Below are 19,235 nucleotides of genomic sequence, written 5' to 3'. Positions count from 1 at the left end.
TGTTCTCCTTTAACACTCTCCCCGAGTACCACTGCCCTCTGAGCTTTCTCTGGATGACTTCAGATGGATTCCTCCCCTATTCTGCTTCCTGTAGCACTCAAGATAGACATTTATAGCACTCAAGTACACTTGTGTTGAAGTTACTTGTCTCTCTCCTTCTTGGGAGAGCAGAGATTTCATCGTGGTTTCCGTCTGCAGTACCCAGCACAGATTCAGGCACTTGGGGCTGAATGAATCAACATTCCTTAAAGATGGTCGTCCCTCTTCTGCTGGAAACTTCCTTTGCCTTAGAGGTCTGGTTAAAAATACGATGACTTCTATGTGGACGCCACTGATCTAGCCTTTCAGTGGGGCTGATCCCTTCATGTAAACAAAAGCCCCAGCATCTACCCATCTGGCTCATGTCTAAAAGCATTATGATTTCAGGTTCGAGAGCTTCAAACTCGACTGCAGAGCGTTCAGGCCACAGGTCCCTCCAGCCCTAGCCGCCTCACTGCCACCAACCGCCCGATCAACCCCAGCACCGGAGAGCTGAGCACAAGCAGCAGCAGCAATGACATTCCCATCGCCAAGGTGAGCTCCTGGGGACAGGCAGGATGGGCAGGAACAGCTCTGGTTATCTGGAAGCACCAGCGTCATCCTCGCACTGTGCAGGCATGCCCTTCGCTCAGCAGGCTGGGGGGCTTCCCCCCGGGACCCTGCGCAGGCCTCCTACGCTGGAGCTGCAGGGAGAGATAACCCACTAATAGTTTTAAGCCTCTCTCAGCTGCAACCTGGACGCCAGCTCTCATTAATCAGCCAGCTGGTGAATGTCACCGCTGACAAGCCATTGTGGAGAGTGAGACGTTTTGTCAAGTTCTACAGTACTTCACGGTGGATGGGAAGTTGCTCTCAAGGACTAAGGTTCAGCCCAGCGGGGAACCCCAAGTAATGGGCCAGTGATCTCCCCACTCTCAAGACTGACAGCTCTGCCATCAAAGAGCTAGATTATGATGGACAGGTGTGGCAGCTGTGAGACGTAGCCCCACGCCTTCTCTGCCCGGCCCCAGCCCACGTGTTGAGTCTGCCACGGAGAGACTGTTAAAGTGATGCGTGTCGGTGTGTCTGGTAGCCGTACCTGTCTCCACAGCAAGGCTGGTTCTCAATCATCAAGTTTAGTAAGTTCGGTCAAACCAGTGTTTCCCAACCAGAATTGATTTCTGTCCCCCAGGGGACATTTGGCAGTGTACAGAGACATTTTTGATGGTTACAACTGAAGTGCTACTGGCATCTTGTGGCTAGAGGCCAGACATGCTGCTAAACATCCTACAATGCCCAGAAAAGCCCCCACAGCAAAAAATTTATCCAACTCAAAATGTTAGCAGTGCTGAGGGTGAGAGACCCTGGGCTAAGCTGATGGTAGAAAAATTGGACAGGTGAGTTTTTAAGAAATTAATCATTTAGTTGACATGGCAAAATGCCCTGTTATAAACATAGCCTCAACAGTTTATCTGCAGGAGTGACATATAGTTTTTTGGTAATTTTTTTTTTTGTTTGTGTTTTTAGATTGCTGAGAGGGTGAAGCTATCGAAGACAAGGTCTGAATCCTCATCGTCTGATCGGCCAGTCCTGGGCTCAGAAATCAGTACCATAGGGGTGAGTGTTCATGAGAAGCACAGCCAGAAAGGACCCGATAGAGTTACACAGACAGTGGCTGATAGATGGTGGAAGTTCACCTCCAATAAACCAGTTAATTTTTCTATAATAGTAAATCAGACCCTATTTCCTTCCAAAGGATTGAATTAAAATGTATATTGATTTCCATCCACATGGTGAATTATTTCTTCAGCTTTAAGGAAGATTTTTTTATTTCTCTCTACTTGAAACCATTCAGAAAGAAATGATTTTGGTCTAGTTCCTGGTGATGTAGATAAAAGCCTTGAGATGTCTGTTTTCTATCACCCTGCTACCCTAGAGATCAAGGGAGTCATGGAGCTCTAAAGGAATTTTGCCTTTTGCACATCCTCTTGAAAGGGCATGTGCTCTCCAGTGAGGGTGAATGATGCCTTTGAAGTGTATCCCAATACTAGGAAAGAGCGGAACTTTCCAGTTTAGTGCCAGAGTTTTCATTTGTAGAGCCTGGGAACCCCCTGGGGCTATAAGAGCTGGTGGATGATGAAAAGGGAGTAGTTTCAGTTCCTTAAGGGATATCTTTTAGGGGTGGGGATGAGGCTGGGAGAGCCAGCTGTTTGATCTGTAGGGGTGAGGAGAGCCTGAATAGCACTTCTAAGGCCCTAGTTTAGAATTGTGCACTGAGCAAAAATTTAATGTATTCGGATTCCATGCCAAAGCCAAATTGTGAAAATGAAGGAGTCAGCCCCTTTCCTTGGCCTCAGTAACCAGAGAGTGTGACCTGGAGTGGCAGGAGATTCAGGATGAGCGAAGGAAGTCCAGACTCTGTTCGACATCCAAAATTTAGGGACGCTGCAGAGGCACAGTCCCCCATCCTTGCTGCCCAACAGCACGTGCTTGGGAGATGCAGCTGTATTTTGATCCTATTTTATGTACTGCTTTCTTGGTAGTTTGCTCTTTATCCTAGAATTTTATCATACATACTGAGAACCATCAGGGTGACCGTCTCCTGATGCAGGATTCTCAGTGAATATCAGCTTTGAATTGTTTTGTGTGCAAAGCATGCCTGGGGACCGGCATCCCTTATGTGAGTGACACTGTCCAAAGGGGAACTAACGTTCATTTGCACAGGTGTCCAGCAGCGTGGCAGAACACCTGGCCCACTCACTTCAGGACTGCTCCAACATCCAAGAGATTTTTCAAACACTCTACTCACACGGATCTGCCATCTCTGAAAGCAAGATTCGGGAGTTTGAGGTGGAAACAGAACGGTTGAATAGGTAAGGAGCAACCCTGTGTTTTGATGGGGGCAGAGAGGTGCTGTTCCTCTCTTCTGCTTCCAAAGATCACTTCAAGTTGGCTTGTGTCTGGTGACAGAGAGAATACTGTCAGGCTGGTGAGGTTGGCAGTGTCCACCGTCTCAGCCGTCAGGGGAGCGCTTGCAGGAGTCAGGGCTGGCTTCGCGGCTGTGTGACCTGGCCATTCCCACAGGGCCCGATGCTTGGAAAGACTCCACACTTGCCTTACTATCTTGCTGTCACCGTTTTCAATTCTTAGTAATTTATGAAATGGGGCCCCATCTTTTGTTTTGCACTGGACTCTGCAAGAGCAGTCCACGTAGAATGCAAGTAGGTCACGGAGGGTTGCCAAGTGTGCAGGCCTGTGCTGCAGAGAACCGCAGAGGGGAGTTCTGGAATGTTGAGTCAGCGTCCCAGGGGCGCCTGGAGCTACCAGGACCCAGCAAAGACAATCTGGTTGACATGTTCCTGGCACTAACCGGGCATGCTGAATTAACTCTCCTTGCTCTTCCTGATAGTTGACTAATTTCATTTATGCTCTTTGCAAATGTGCCCTATTCTGGGTCCCTATATCCTATCCTAACTGTCCTGCTTAGAATAATTATACCCTATACCCAGTTTTATGGGTTCTTTCCAAGTCCCATGAAAGAGGTAGTTTGAATTTGCACTCCTGCCTGTTGGCAGAGATTGGCTTGTGTGTCATCCCAGTGATGAGGGAGTTGCTAAAAAAGCAGAGAAGGACCTGGGCCAAACCATGGTAACCGCTCTGACTCAGAATTGGTTCTGCAGTGGCAGAATGGACTTCTGAATCGCATCCAAGTGTGGTGTGTCTGCCTTGACCCACCAATCGTTAGTGGGAGAGCATGGTAAGAATTTGAAAGCCTTCTGAGCTAACCAGGAAGAAACGCAGATACCATTCCCCATCTACCATTGCTTAATTTCATTCTTCTTGTGTACGGCAAACCTGAATAAATTGAATTACCATGTTAGTTCTCCCTGATTTGAAGCTGTTTAATATACTTCTTGAGAACTAAGGAAGTTGGTGATCTAGGTCGTTTTAAATCTTGAAATTAAGTGGTTTCCTTATTGAATCCAAAAATACTTAAGAGTGATAATCCTGATGATCACCTTGTAGCAGTAAAGAAGTAGTCTTCTTGGTATCACTGGCCCGGGAGTGCTTAAAAATTGAATCAGATATGCCCTTTACAATTTGATGAAGTCAGATGCCTTCAGGGAGCTCTCAATTTAGAAGAATCTCCTCTCTGCGGATTCTGGGATTTAACAAGCCTGCTTTGTGGCTGAATCTGGGGAAGGTTCCTCCTTCCTCAGGTATATGCACCCAGGAGAAACCAAGGAAGGGGGAAATATTTGGTGTTGTAGCTCATATTACTATGGTATTTAACAGCTTACAAAGGGCTGTCACAGACAACCACTTAATCCTCAACTTGTGAGGTCAGGGTAGTCCCTTCTCATTTTACAAATGAGAAAATAAAGGCTATGAAGTTGCAATTTGAGTACAGAGCTATTAGCCCCTACCCTGTGATATCACTTCTGTTGTCCTCTCTGTGATCATAGCTGCTGCTGGAACCTGGGGGTTTGTAGAAGTAATCTACCAGGGTATCCTAATATCTGTCGTTTAACCACCCATCTCAAAGTTAGAGGCCTGTTACCCTCAAAATATGTTAGCCTTTAACTTCATGATTGCTAGGGGCATGGGAGAAGTGTCTTATGTACTCACAAGTGTGTTTCCTCATGTGACATATCCATTTTAAGTATCTGCTGGGTGCTGGGCTATTTGGCATGCCAAGCAAGGTAAAACAGACAAAGCCCCTGCTCTCATGGAGCTTATATTCTGTTAGGGAAGGTAGATAAAACAAACGAGCAAATAAGATTCTAAGAAAAGTCCAAGAAGGCAATAAAGAGGACACAGGCAGAATCACAGGGAGGGCTCATTTCGAATGGTAGTCAGGGAAGGTGTCTGAAAAGGTGAGGTTTACACTGAGATTTTAAAGGAAAAAGGAGCAGCTGTATGACAGACTAAGGTCCTTATGGGCCAGTGTAACAGTTGTGAGGCTGGACAGAGGCCGGCACGAAGGAGGAATGGTACAAAGCCAGTGGAGGTAAGAGGGAGTGAGTGGAAGGAGAAGCTGTTTGAGATGAGGTGGCCGAGTGGCCCAGATGTGGATTTTGAGGCCGTGGACAAATTTTACTCTACGTGCAATTGGAAGGAAGTTTTTAGAGGGTTTCAAACACAGGAAGAACTAGATTTGATTTACATGCTGCAAGCTCAGGTGGGTGTGAAGAATGGGAAGGGGGACAGTGGAAGCAGAGAGAAAGGTCATGGCAGCAGGCTGGGCAGCTGCAGCTCAGGACACATGTGGTGCTGGGAGCAGTGGAGACTGCAGCTGGGGGGGGCGGAGATCTGGATGTGAGAGGAAGGGATGGTCTCCAAGAAGACTCTGGGGGGTCTGGCACGTAGTGTTGGGTAGATGGTGGTGGCAGTTACTGAGATGGAGAAGACAGGGGAAGGCAAGGTTTGGGGAAAATCTAGAGTCCCATTTTGGAATGTTAATTGGAGATGGCACTGTGACACCCAAAGGGAAATGGCAGGAAGGAGCTGAATATGTGAGCCTGGCCCTCAGAAGAAAGGTCTGGGCTAGAGAAATTTGGGAGCCATCACACCCTCAGTGCCTATTGCAGTCGTGGGACAGGATGAAATTACCCCTGGGGTAGGAGTGTTGACAGCGGAGGGGACCCAGGACTGAGCCCTGCGGAAAAGCCAGGACCTACTGACTTTATATAGAATGGGCATCCAGCAACAGATACCGTCGTGGCCTAAGTGAGGGGAGCATTTCAAGAAGGCAGGAGTATGGCCAGGGGGAGGTTTGGCCACAGGATGATTCATGTAAGAGCTTCATCTAAGCTGGGTGCAGTGGCTCACACCTGCAGTCCCAGCAACTTGAGAGGCTGAGGTGGGAGGATCGCTGAGGCCAGGAGTTTGAGACCAGTCTGAGCAACATAGCGAGACCTCTGTCTCTATAAAAAATTAAAAAAAAAAAATTATCTGGGCTTGGTGAAGCACACCTGTAGTCCCAGCTACTCGGGAAGCTTGAGGCAGGAGGATCGCTTGAGCCCAGGAGCTGGAGACTGTAGTAAGCTGTGGAGCAAGTTGAAAAGTGTAAATGAGTGGGGGCAGTTCCAAAAAGTTTTTTTTTTTTTTTTTGAGACAGAGTTTTGCTCTGTCTCCCAGGCTAGAGTGCAGTCGTCACAGCTCACTGAGAAGCGTACCCGTGGAGTGAGTGGTCATGGTAGGAGGCAAGGGGAGCCTGCGTGTGCAGAGATCACATGGCAAGAGAGCCGGAGGTGCCAGTTCAACAACCAACTCATAGGGTTAGAACTTGCCCCTGAGGGAGGGCGTTGATCTGTTCATGAGAGATCTGCCTCCCACAACCCCGACACCTCCCCTTAAGCCCCACCTCCACCACGGGGACCAGATGTCAACATGAGGTTTCAAAGCATTGCACTCACCGATTCATCCTTTGCTTCTGCTCTGTAGCGTGTGGTTGAGAGTACAGAACCTGGGGTCAAACTGCCTGGTTCAAATCCTGGGCAAGGTACTTAACCTTTCTGCACCTCCATTTCTTCGCCACATGCTTTTCTGGCCTGAATATAAATGTGACAACCGAAATGTTGGCAAATGAAATAGAATACTAGCGTGAAAGTGATTTTTCTTCCTTTTTAGCCGGATTGAACACCTCAAATCCCAAAATGACCTCCTGACCATAACCCTGGAGGAATGTAAAAGCAACGCTGAGAGGATGAGCATGCTGGTGGGGAAATACGAATCCAATGCCACGGCGCTGAGACTGGCCTTGCAGTACAGGTGGGGAACAGCCGCAGGACACAGCAGGACTTTGTCACCACGTTAAGTTACAAATGCATGCAGGGTAACCTGCGTAAAAGTAGGAAACAGGCTTTTAGAAGGCATGACTGAGGGGTTGGATCAACAAATATTATAGGGGTGGATACTATGGCATGAATACGGTATTAGTCAACAGGTATGTTTTACTAGTATATTCAACTTAAATATTATTTCATTTGCGTAATATCACTCAAAAGATCAGCTTTTGTTTTACATATTCATTTGTTCTTTCTGATCTTTATTAATATATATTTTACATTGCTATAAATCTAATGTATTCTATTTCTTTAATTTGGCATAGTTTTTAATATTCTCCATTTAGTTCAAATGGCTGTAACCCCTGCTTCAAGTTTAGATATTGTTATTTATTTAGTAATTTCTCTAACAGACATTCAGACTTTGGCAAACTTTTGATACTGAAAATAATTCTATGGTGAATAATTTAATACAGATAAGATAGATATTCATTTTTATTAAACATTTCCTTGGGATAAAATTCCTGAAGCAGGACTTACAGGTCAAAGGATATGAATATTTTCCTGGCTCTTCAGGCATACTGCCGACTTTTTTCCATAAAAACAAGCCAGTTTAAATGACTACGATTCATTCATTGGTGAGCACGTGGTAATTTGAATGTCCTGCTTTTTTGCTGCCTCGTCAGCTTTGGAACTTATCTGTTTTTAAATTACTGCTTGTTTAAAGCTGCAAGACTATGCTTTATTATTGTCTTCATAGGTTTATTTAATTAGTGTAACCACTTTAGCATATTTGCCAAGGTCTCATAGTACTTGATTATATCTTACTCTTAGCTTCCTCTAAAAAGTTCAATATTGTTTTAAGAAACATTGTTTATTCTATAAACAATCAAACCAAAACATATGCGACCTAAGCCAGAGAGCAATCATACTAGTTTACAGACACACCAAAGCAAGCAGATCATCCAGCCGTGATAACTCTTGAAAACTGGCTGTTCTCTGCCCACTTTCTGCCTTTGATCAGAAAGGTCTTTCTCTGTATTAGCACATCCTCACGGATAAAGAAATGTCCTAGCATCTCTAACCTGCAATATGGGCTGCCCTGAAAGGAGGAGCTGGTGGCACCTAGAGCAAGTGATTTGGCCCTGTTTTTTCCTTTAACTCTTAGTAAAGAATGATGAAAGTAAAGACAATCAAAAACAGATGCTCTGTTGACTAAATGTTGACTAAAGCAACATTTCTGCTGCTCGACTTGGAGAAGCTACCCAGTTATCTGCTTAAGGAGGGAATTTTGCTACTGTAGGCATCTTGTCTGAGACCACACAGGTGTCATGCACGTGTTCTACCTCCTGTGTGGACCTGGGTCCATGTGGGTCTCAGGCCGTGGGAAAGGGGCTGTTCTTTGGTCTTCTGCCTTGTTTGCCCAATGGATCATGAGCACAAAGAGAGACTACAGTTCTTCCTCTTAGAAACTCAAACTCTTGTCAGAGATTTTGTGAGGCTAAGAGTGTGTCATGAGACAGGTTTTACGAGTATGTAATACAACTTTTCCATGGTGATGGAACTGTCCTCTCTCTCTTCTGCCCAGCATGGCAGCCACTAGCCACGTGTGGCCATCGAACATGTGAAGTATTGCACGTGAACATGCAATGGAGGGACTGCATTTTTCATTTTATTTAAATTAAAATTTGTATAATTTAAATAGCCACATTTAGCTAGTGGCTGCTATACTGAATAGTGCTGGTCTAGGTCCAAATTGCCTCCTTTTGGGTGTTATATTAGTTACCCATTATTGTGTAACTAATAATACCATCACAGTCCCGAGGGTCAGGAATCGGGGAGCGGCTGAACTGGGTGGTTCTGGTCAAGCTGTCAGCTCAGGCTGCATCACGTGAAACCTTAACTGGGGCTGGAGGATCTGCTCACTCACGTGGCTGTTGGCTGGAGGCCCCAGATCTTTCCCGGCTGTTGGCGGGAAGCCGTGCGCCTCACTGTGGGCCTCTCTGTAGGACTCTTGAGAGTCTCCAAGACATGACAGCTGGCCTGCTTTGGAGAGGATGATCTGGGAGAAAGTGAAGTGAGAAAGAGTGCCCAAGATGGAAGTCGTGGTGTTCTTTTAATAGCCTAATTTTGGAAGTGACCTGCTGTCAGATCAGCCGTGTTCTGTTAGTCACATAGACCAAGCCTGATACAGTGTGGACGCCAGGGTGTGGGACTCTGGCTGGAGGCTGGCTACCACAGACGTGTCACATTTCCCGTTGAGCTGGTCACCAGGACCCCACACTTGCATCTCCCACCTTCATTGCTTCTCTTGTTTTTTTTTCTAGAACCTAGCTTAAGGTTTTATAATTTAAAAGGCCATCCACTATTCAATGAGTATACAGAAAAAAAAAAAAGAGGCCAACACAAAAGAACAAGCCACTGGCGTTGTCCGGGGAATACTCGTGGGTGGTTTCCTTGCCCATGTGGATGGTGACGCCGGGCTGGGCCGACCCCAGGCTGCCTCCCCACAGGGAGCGGGCTGGCGTTGCAGGTGCCAGCCGGCCGCTCCTCGCCCGAGCTGAAGCACGTGCTTGTGTTGCAGCGAGCAGTGCATCGAGGCCTACGAGCTCCTGCTGGCGCTGGCCGAGAGCGAGCAGAGCCTCATCCTGGGGCAGTTCCGAGCAGCCGGAGTGGGATCCTCCCCCGGTAAGTGTTTCCCGGGTCCCTCTTCCGCATCTCGTCCCCTGCCTCTTCTGCTCCACCACCCCCATGTCAGCTGCTGGCATTGAATCATCTCCTGACAACGTGAAATTTGGTCGTCAAATGTGTTTCTCGTTTTTCCTCATGGCTGAGTGGGTAAATTGTTTATGTTGAATGCAGTGAGAACTGGAGTCGAAACAGAACTACAGACAAGTTAAAACAAACAAGCCCGTTTAAGAAATGCATTTTCCTGGGCTGACATAGGGCCATGTGGAACGGGGCCCACTTCAGTGATGAGAGGGACCCACTTGGCCGCAGCCACCTCTGAGGCTGGTGTCCGTGGCCTCTGCTGCCCACGTGGCCCCTGCCTTGATGCTGCATTGGCTGTGCTTCTCAGGTGTATTTCTCTGAGTAGCTTGGAAGCATGGGTTCCCCACCTCCTCCCAGGCCTGTGAATAAAGTAGTAGTAGTTGCACCCCTGCTCTTGTCAGCTTCACAGAGCGCTCACCCCGTGAGCTCTGGCCCACCCACCTCGCCTCCCCACCACCCTCCAGGGGTCACGAGTCCTGCTGGCCCAACCTGTACCTCCAGAGCCACACTGCCCTCCTCACTCCTATCCCACAGTTTTGAGTAAGAGGAAGGCACATCTCACCCAAAAGGAGGTAGGTAGTCATGGCGTGCTAGAGAGCAGCACTTGCTGAAACTTGACCAGTGCTTGTGGCTCTGAGCCCTGCAGCAATGTGAGGAGGACTACAGTACAAATAGTGCTTAAATCAAGGTTCATCTGTGTTGCAAAAAAAAATAGAGAGAGAGAGAGAGAGCTTGAAAGAGAGTAAGGGAAAGGCTGCCGCCTCTCGGTGCGGAACTGCGCCCCAGACACTCCCTTAGCCTGCGCTTTATACCAGCAGCTGCTTTGCAGAAGCAACGGCAAGTCAGCTGAAAGCAGAGGTGACTGGGTCAGCCCAGAGCCAGAGATGGTGGTGTGGGCAGGTCGGGTTTCCCCCTTCATGGTGACCAGGCTGTCGTCACAGACTGGCTTTCAGCTATGAGCTTCCACTCGGGCTTGTCCTTCTGGGATGACCAAAGAAGGTCACCATCCAGGCACCTTCTGAACACACTCTCCTGTCCTCGCCAGCGCCTCCCTTGCCTGGGGGAGAGTTTTGCACTGCACCGTGGCATGTGTGTCCTCGTTCAGCTTTGACAGGCGCAGGAATCTGAAAGCTGAGGGAAGGGAAGTGTTCATTTCCTGCTTCATACCCACGTTATCCAGCAAGGGAGCAAGCCTGCGTGTGTATGGTTGGCCATCCTCCGTGCCTCCCTCTTATTTTTTTTTTTTCTTTTCCCTTAATAGTATTACCATCCCAGCCCAGAAATAGAAACTCTGCCAGCATTTCCATTAGAAACCTCATTTTTCAGCATCCTTTAACTGAACCATAAAACTTTATTCCTCATATGAAACAGAGCCTAAAATGATCTTGGCCTGCTGTCAGGTTTTTTTAATTAATGTATTAGGAAAAATAATCAATTAAAAGGGGAAAAATCAATCATCTTATTTCATTTGTATCAGAGGATCATCTTAACCCGTTCCATCCTCAAAAGGTACCTTTTATTAGGCTTATACCTACTCAGTGCAGTTACCCAGTGTAGAAGCTGAAAGGGCTTAAATGAGTCTGCATTTAAGATATTTAAAATCAATAATGAAATGCTTTGTGTTTACCTAATGCTGGGTGGCTCATGTATGCATTTATGAGACGAGCCATTCAGTAATGTTGTGCCAACTTCAGAACAGAATTCAAATGCAGTCGGCTGGGGAGTTGTTTGTAAAACGTCTTATTTGTGGAAAGAAGAGGAACATGAGGTTGTTGGAGAGGTGGCCGGAGGGGGGTCCAGGGACTCTTGCACTATGTGCCCCCCCCCAAATCTCCTGCCCGCTCCCCACGGTGCTGAGGGCTGGCTTAATTTTTAGCAGCCCCCCTTAAAACCTCACTGTTCCGTTCTGCTGACAACAGCAGTTGGCCTGTCGCTCTCCCTAACATGTTAGATAGTTATTGCACAGCAAAGCAAGAACTAGTTTGTGACTTTCACTCACAGTATCCGTTATTATGGTTTTTTTCCATTATTTCTTGTCACCTTCATGGGCATTCGTTATGTTACTCTGGTTGCTTTCGGCCAGTGGTCTTCGAACTGTGCCCTGGGAAGCTGGAGGAGTGTCTTTGGGCCTCAGCAGTGGCCCCCCACCCCTGCCCACCTCACTCAGTTCTAAGTGTACCATTTGCGTATGTTAGCGAAACATTTTGTTTGCTTTGACATAAGATTTCACTTGGAAATATTTGGAAGAGCATGGATCCGTGCTGTTCAGGTAGCAAACTGGTGACTTGTTTGGCCAGCAAAAATTTTTTTTTTTTTTAAGATTTTAATTTTTTAGAGCAGTTTTAGGCTCACAGCAAATTTGAGAGGAAGGTACAGAGATTTCCCAGATATCCCTGTCCCCACACATGCACGTCCCCCGCCAGGGTGGTACATTAGTTACAACTGACGAGCCTGCACTGACACCTCGTCATCACCCAGAGCCCACGGTTTATATCAGGGCTCACTCTTGGTGGTGAACGTTCTGTAGGTTCGAACAGGCGCGTAAGGACATGCATCCACCACTAGAGCATCATGCAGAATAGTTCCACTGCCCTAAAAATCTTCTGTACTCTGCCTGTTCATTCCTCCCCCACCCCTGGCAACCGCTGATCTTTTTAGTATCTCCATAGTTTTGCCTTTTCCAGCACAGTTTTTTAAAACACAACAAGAATATGAACGTCTTGGGCAGGGACTTCCCTGCCTGGCTCTGTGCTGGTGCCCGCCACACCCTGACGTCCTGCTCCAGCCCCGTCACTTGGCTGCTGGAGGCATTTGAGTTTGCCACCGTTACCAGAATAGGGGAAGGGTTGGGGTAGCATCAGGGGGTAGCCTCAGTACAGAAAATTCAGAATGATTTTCAAGTCCTCATCGGAACCATTAGTTTTGTCTTTCTTGCCACCTACTCAAAGCTCTAGCCAAAGCTGGAGATAGGACACCGTTTTGCCTTGATTTCTCCCTACCCTCATTTACAAAGAAGCACCAATGCACAGAAGAATGGCAGAGTTGTGACTAAGTGGGAAGAGAAGCCAGGAGCCTGGAAAATTATTTAACAGAAAATCATAGCATGTTAGAGCTGGGAACAGATCCTGGCAAGCATGTTGGCTAAGCCCTTCGTGTGTCTGTGAGGACGCTGGAGTCCAGAGCAGAGACATGCCTTCCCATGTCCAGCTTCTAAGTGACAGAGCCAGGCCCAGAATGCAGATGTCCTCTTCCACTGGCCACTGCTAGTTCCCCACACCATGCCACCTCCGCCCTGAGTAACTGAGGGTTAATTCTGCAAAGTCACTCCAGGCTTGCCTTGCCCAGACCTGTGTTGATTAATCCATTGGCTTCTCTGCCACGTAGGAGACCAGTCAGGGGATGAAAACATCACTCAGATGCTCAAGCGAGCTCACGACTGCCGGAAGACAGCCGAGAACGCCGCCAAGGCCCTGCTCATGAAGCTGGACGGCAGCTGCGGGGGCGCCTTTGCTGTGGCCGGCTGCAGCGTGCAGCCCTGGGAGAGCCTGTCCTCCAACAGCCACACCAGGTAACGCTCAGCCTTCCTGCCCCGAGGTAGGCGTGCGTCCACGTGTCCTCAGCTCACTGCGCTTGGCGTGCGGTGACCCAGCTCTTGGGGAACTGTGTGGCTTGGGTAAAGGCAAAATTCACTTCAGGCTTCCAGGCTGCTCTGTGCAAAATGGTGTCAGAGAATCAGAACAGGAGAGCCAGGAAGCCTTCTCGTTTTACCAATGTGAAAACTGCAGTCCAGAAAGAAGGGTTGATTTGCTCCAGAAAGTGGTAGAGATGGAACATGAACCTACTTTTCTGTCTGGTGCTTTTTCTCTCATATTATTTTGTTCTCCATTTCTTTACAAGTCTTGACTTCCAGGAAGCATTTGGGGTAGCCAAGACCATTTGCTGCAAATGGTCCCTCAGCACCCAAGGCCCAGCCCAGTCCATCCTCGTTCCAGACCCCACCCTTGTGCCTGTGTCCCCTGTTTGCCTTGTAGAGTGATGCCACGTTCACAGCACCTGCTTACAAACACTTCGTCATGAATCTGAGTCCAGTTCGCTGTGAGTCCAGGACGCTGAAGTGGGTACTGGAAAAGGAGGGGGAGGGGGCCAGTGAAGACCTTTCTCAGTGTAACCGGCTGGGGCCTTCGAGTCCTCGCATGGCCATGGGAGTCAGAATGGATCCTTCCCTGGTCAGCTTCTCCTTTCTTGCCACTAAAGCCCTAAAAACGTGAATGCCTGCCTTTTGTATGCCAGCCCTCGGTCTAGACATTACTTTGTTAGCGATGCTGATGTGATTGGCAAATCGTGAAAGATTAGGAAGAATACCTTGCCTCATTTTCACAGGTGAGGATGTCTTAACTAAGAGCTATGTAAGTGACCTGCCTAAGGCCACATGCCCAGGACGAGACTCAAATCCAGGACTTCAGCACCAAGCGTATCGTTCTCCCCACTATACCACAGTGGAGCTCGTGACATTACAAAGCAGTGTCTACTCACAGATCAAGTGACCAGAACCACACAAGGATAGAGTGAATGTCACCGAGCCAAAGGAGAAATATTGATGTCTTCTTGGTGTCTGAAAGCAATTTACTGTTCCCCTCTCTGTTTCCCGTGGGCAGGACCCAGCCATCTGCCTCAGTGCGTCCATTTACCTGTGCTGGACCAGGTGTCCCGGGAGAGGGGACATTCCCAATAACTTGGCCCGGCGCCCACAAACAGAAGGGACTTATTTCCTCTTGACTCCAGCAACAATTGTCTTATTCAGTGAAGCGCAGATTATAATTTTTTTTTTTTTCTTAAAACCAGATTCTTTTTAAATACAGAAAGCAGATGCTCTTCTTAATGACTTCTCCAGATGTGTGTAATCTATAATTTCTGTGCTCATTTAGTGTAGAAATGTAGTTCTCATGTTGTCGGTGATACCGTTCTGTTGAATTAGTGAGTAAGAGTTCGGGTGATAGCAAATGTGTTTCAGTAGCATATGAGGCTTGTGCTGCAGATCATTTGCTCGCCCCTCCCCACCCCCAAAAATAATTTTGTCGTTTTATTTTGAATCAGAGACAAATTTGGAATCAGAAATGAGGACAGTTTTCTCACCATCTAATTATTGGAGATCCTGGTTTTGAATATTTGTTAGAAATACTTTAAATTATAGGTGAGCCTTGATTTCAAGACCATTTTCTTACAGAAATTTAATGTGAGGAGTATATTTCAGCAGGTTCAGATAAAGTCAGGACACAGTCGTTATTTTCAAGTATAGCCTCACTAGAGAATGGTCCTTGAACTAATTTCAGTCTCAAATGGCTCTTCCCATCAAAGTACAAAGGTTTGTAGCTCTGATTGCACTCAATTCTCCTTAAAAAGTCACTGTTCCCCTCCTGCCCAAATCAGAACAGCTCAGAGTGCGTGAGTACAAGAGAACCACACGCCGGGCGTTCGTCTGTCACTTCACGTTCTCAGAACCTGATACAGCCGCTAATTAGGACAGGCCTCTGCCACCACCATCCGCCAGCCTCAGGGAATGAGAGCTGGACTAGGTGTGGCCATTGTCACAGGCTGCAGCCACTGTCCTTGTCCTTATACCCACCCTCTTGTGCAGTTTCTGTGAGACCAGTTCTGAGCAGTGGGATTGGCTGGCTCAAAAATTATTAACGTTTCAAATGTCAAACAGGCCTCCACACATAATCTGGTTATTCTCCTACAGCCAGTGTGTGAGAGGGCCTCTTCCTCCACATCCTTGCTAATACTGGGTGATATATATTTTTTTCAATTTGGCCAATCTGTAGGCAAAAAATGCCCTCAATATTTCCATTTGTACCTCTTAATTGTTAATGGTTTAAAATCATTTACACTGTTTATTCCAACGCCAATGAGACTGTTAGTAACAGTATAGCTGTCAGGCCTACAGGGTGTCTATCTTGGTGTGTTACCAGTAACCAAATTAGGAACGGGTTAATATTTGTTTTGGACATGCCTGGTTTCCAACACTATTATGATGGCACCTTTAAAAATGGCTGCATAAATAGAATTTGTCCTCCAAATATTTCCGTTTCTGATTTTGACTACCACTGTCAGCTAAGCTGTTAGGAGCTTTCTGGATTTAGGTAATTATTGAGGACTTTAGTTACCTGACAGCAGCTTTTCCCATATCCATATTTTGTTAGACAATTGTAGGACAATTTGTTAGATAATTTACCACATTTAACTTCAGTTTCTCCTCCTAGAAATTCTGATAATCATTCAAGAGTATACAAACCCCAAGAGGTTTAGAGTTTAAGTGTTTTTAGCCCTTTGCTACAAACCCCGTTGTTCAAAAAAGGGGGGTGGGGGAACCCACAACGTGACAGTAAAAGATACAGGCAGTTGACAAGGCCGAACCTGGACTGACCCCGTCCTCCAAACAAATTTCAAATGTTCAACAAGACAGATGCCCGTCCCATGGCACTTTCCTTCTAAAAATGAACTGCTCTTTAATGGAAATCAGTTCTCAACTGGGGCCAGGTAACAGGTTGATAAAAACTTCAGGAAAATTCCATCACTGATTTTTGAGGCAAGAGAAATACCCCCCTAACCTTCTGCCAAGGCAAACTGAGGGAGCTGGAGAAAAATGAGTTTCTTCTAATGAGTGGGTGGGGAGGTGTCTTGAGGACAGAGGTGGGAATGGAGGAGAGGGACGGAAGAGAGGGTGTGTGACCTGGATAGCCGTTTGAACAGCACGTCCCTCAGGGGGTCCTCCGGAGCCCACCAGCCGTGCCTTCCCACAGCCCCGGGCGCTGCCTGTGCAGCGTGTGAATGACGCCAGGGAGAGCCGGCTGGCGGCAGCTGCCCCAGAGCGTCATGGAAGGAAGGAGAAAGCCGCGCGTCCTGGCCCGGCTCCGCTGAAAGCCAGAGCGAGACACGCGCAGGGTTTTCTCCGCTGCAGCCTCGTTGCCCCACGGTCCCTCTCGCAGAACACAGGCGGCCTCCCGCCTGGGTGGGAGGAGAAATGCAGCCCGGAGAGTGATTGATTCCCCCTTGACAGCTGAGATCATCCCGCATTCCAAGCCCGGAGAGTTAATGGATGACTTAACCCTCACCCAGGCCGGCAGCCGCCCGGGAGGCTGCCAGCGCCTTTGTCTGCGGGAGGCCGGAGGAAAGGCCAGTGGCTCCCCCCCCTGTTACCACTGTCAAAATCATACCCCACAGTGAAACAGTAAGAGCAGAAAGCAGAATTGTAATTAACCTCGCCCGATCTGTTCCCTGCTGGTGTCTTAGAAGGAAGAGCGGGAAGCCGGAAGGGCTGGGGGGCTTATCTGGAAATTAAACTTTCCTCTGGCTAAAAGCATCTGAAACCTCTGTGCTTCCAACAGGGTAAGGTCTGGGAACTGAGATCTTTTGTTCTTTCTTCTTATTTTCTTCCTTTCTGAAAACTATACTTACAGCAAGGAGGGTGAAACAAAAGCCTTCCCTATGCGGCCAGGAAACAGGCTCTGGGCCCAAGAGGGTGGCAGAGCCTGTCAGTCTTGGCTCACTCACGTTCATGTTCTCCTGGAAGGTTCTAGGTGGTTTCTCAAGTCCATGCAAGCACTGGCTGCTTCTCTCCTCCGTTGCCTGGAGGTTTTCTAGATGGCTGCAGATGGCTGCCAGCCCTAGGGGATCCCTGAGTGTGGGCGTGGGTGTTGGAGGGCTGTTGGCACAGCTGTCAGGAAGGTGGCCACCTGTCCCTCCTCCTCCCCCTCCAAAGCACTAGCACTAGCTGGTCCTGCATCTTCAGGACTGTCATATCTTTCCACAACCAGGTAGGGTAGGAACAATTAGTGTTCCTATTTACTGCAGCCCGGAAAGGTTGGGTAATTTACTCGGGGCCATAAAGTTAGGAAGCAGCAGAGGAAGAACATTTATTCAGGTCTGACTGATGTCAGAGACCTGCTCACAGTCACTGGCACCCACCAGAGCAGCCCAGGAGCACAGTGGCCTCCGCCTGGAAGATGTGGGAGAGTCCCACAGGCAACTAAGCGAACGCCCACTCACCCTATGGGGTAGACCAGTGGTTCCCAAACCCGTACGTGCATCAGCATCACCTAAAGGATGTTTTAAAACGCAGATTGCTGGGCCCCATTCCCAGAGCTCCTGACTGTGTAGGTCTCGAGGGTGGGGCTCAGGAATGTGCATTCCTACCACGCTCCCAGTGATGCTGATGCCGCCACCCAGGGACCCCTCTTGGAGACCTGCTGGGGTAGACCCATCCTACTAAATGGAAAATCTGCCAAAATATTATCACTTCAGTTCCTGCAGGATAACTAGAGAACTCCAGCTTTTAGAGCTCTTTGAATCTGCCGTTTTTATTTTAAATGAAAGTCAACAAAAGATGCTTCAAGTATAAATGTTTTCTTTCTAAAAAAGTAGTCTGAAGAAAATACAGCAAAATGTCACGCAGGTAGTGGGCACATGTGTATTGGTTATTCTCCATTTTTTATATGTTTGACATTTTTCAAAATAATTTATAGTGAAAATCTAAAGTTGTAAGTTTACCTTAGGCCCTGAGTCCTGAGTCCTAGCCTCACAGGGAAGGATTTCCTTAATGAAGCCCCTCCCAACAGACTGGGAGAGAAGCGCTGTTGTTTCCTGCCCGGGGCTGCCTAAACACGCCGCGCCTGTGACGCTTCCCCGCGCTCGGCCCTGAGCAGTGCTTTGTGAACGGTGCCACCACTAGAGCTCGTTCTTATGTTGTGGCTCGTTCATCAGCGGGACATTAGCTGTCTGTCCCCCACAGCAGTGTTGGCAGTCTGTGGCGGTGAGCCCCCAGTCCTGCTAAAAGGGAGACCCATTTGCAGAGCGGCCTTTACTGAAACTCGAGGAAGGGACCCTCCCTGGGATGGGGCCGTCTTGTTGGGCAGCTCTTCCCCATGCTCCCCGGGCTCCCCGTGCCTCTGCCCGGGAGCTGTTTGCTCCTTCGTGCTTCCCTTGGGCTTCATGCGCTTCGTTGTGGATTAGCTCGTGGAGTGTTCCGGCTGGAAGGTGTGGCTTCTCCCTTCCCATCCTTTTTAAAATACAGCGTGAGACGATGGGGATGATTAATAATTTTTATCCTTCTCCCTACCTTTCCTGCTCCCACCTGCTCCGGGCTGCCGCCATCTCCCCCCGGGATTGTTGCAATGACCCCCTGCGGGCTCCACCTGCCTCTGTCCCTGCCTCCCTGCGTCCCTCCTCAGCATGGTGGCCGGAGGGATCCCGTCTGGCATAAGGCAGATCGTGCCACTCCCCATGACAAACCCTCCAGTGACCCATCCTGATCCCAGAGAAAAAGATAGCGCCCTCATAAAGAGTGAGGGGACCTGGCACCCAGCCCTGCCACGCTCTCTGCGACTGGTTTCCTTTCTTCCTCTCCCCTGGCCGACTCCGCTTCAGCCAGTGTCTCCTGCTGGCCAGGCTCACCGCCGCAGGGCCTGTGCACTTACCGTGTCCTCTGCCTGATCACTCGTCCTCCAGATGGTCACGGAGCTCCCTTTCCCGCCCCACTGAGGTCCACCCTAATGTCACCGCACCACCAGGCCTTCCCTGCAGCTCTGTTTCTGATAGCAACCCCATCCCCACTCTGCACCCCCCACGCCTCTTCCCTGCTTCATTTGTCGCCATGGTGCT

The 19,235-nt window shown here is 48.4% G+C and overlaps 1 protein-coding gene across 3 annotated transcripts in view; it reads left to right on the top strand.

Moving 5' to 3' along the window:
- MCC (MCC regulator of WNT signaling pathway) overlaps positions 1-19,235 on the top strand; it is a 253,060-nt gene that overhangs the window by 200,274 nt on the left and 33,551 nt on the right. For all 3 annotated transcript variants that reach the window (XM_069492730.1, XM_069492732.1, XM_069492731.1), the window contains exons 7-12: positions 427-573; positions 1,546-1,635; positions 2,743-2,891; positions 6,652-6,792; positions 9,391-9,494; positions 12,963-13,146. In XM_069492730.1, coding sequence (XP_069348831.1) covers positions 427-573; positions 1,546-1,635; positions 2,743-2,891; positions 6,652-6,792; positions 9,391-9,494; positions 12,963-13,146 — 815 coding nt within the window. The remainder of the gene's footprint in view (positions 1-426; positions 574-1,545; positions 1,636-2,742; positions 2,892-6,651; positions 6,793-9,390; positions 9,495-12,962; positions 13,147-19,235) is intronic.

This window comes from Eulemur rufifrons, chromosome 17 (genome assembly GCF_041146395.1).
Source record: "Eulemur rufifrons isolate Redbay chromosome 17, OSU_ERuf_1, whole genome shotgun sequence".
Classification (NCBI taxonomy): domain Eukaryota; kingdom Metazoa; phylum Chordata; class Mammalia; order Primates; family Lemuridae; genus Eulemur; species Eulemur rufifrons.
This window is presented reverse-complemented; position numbering and strand designations above follow the sequence as displayed.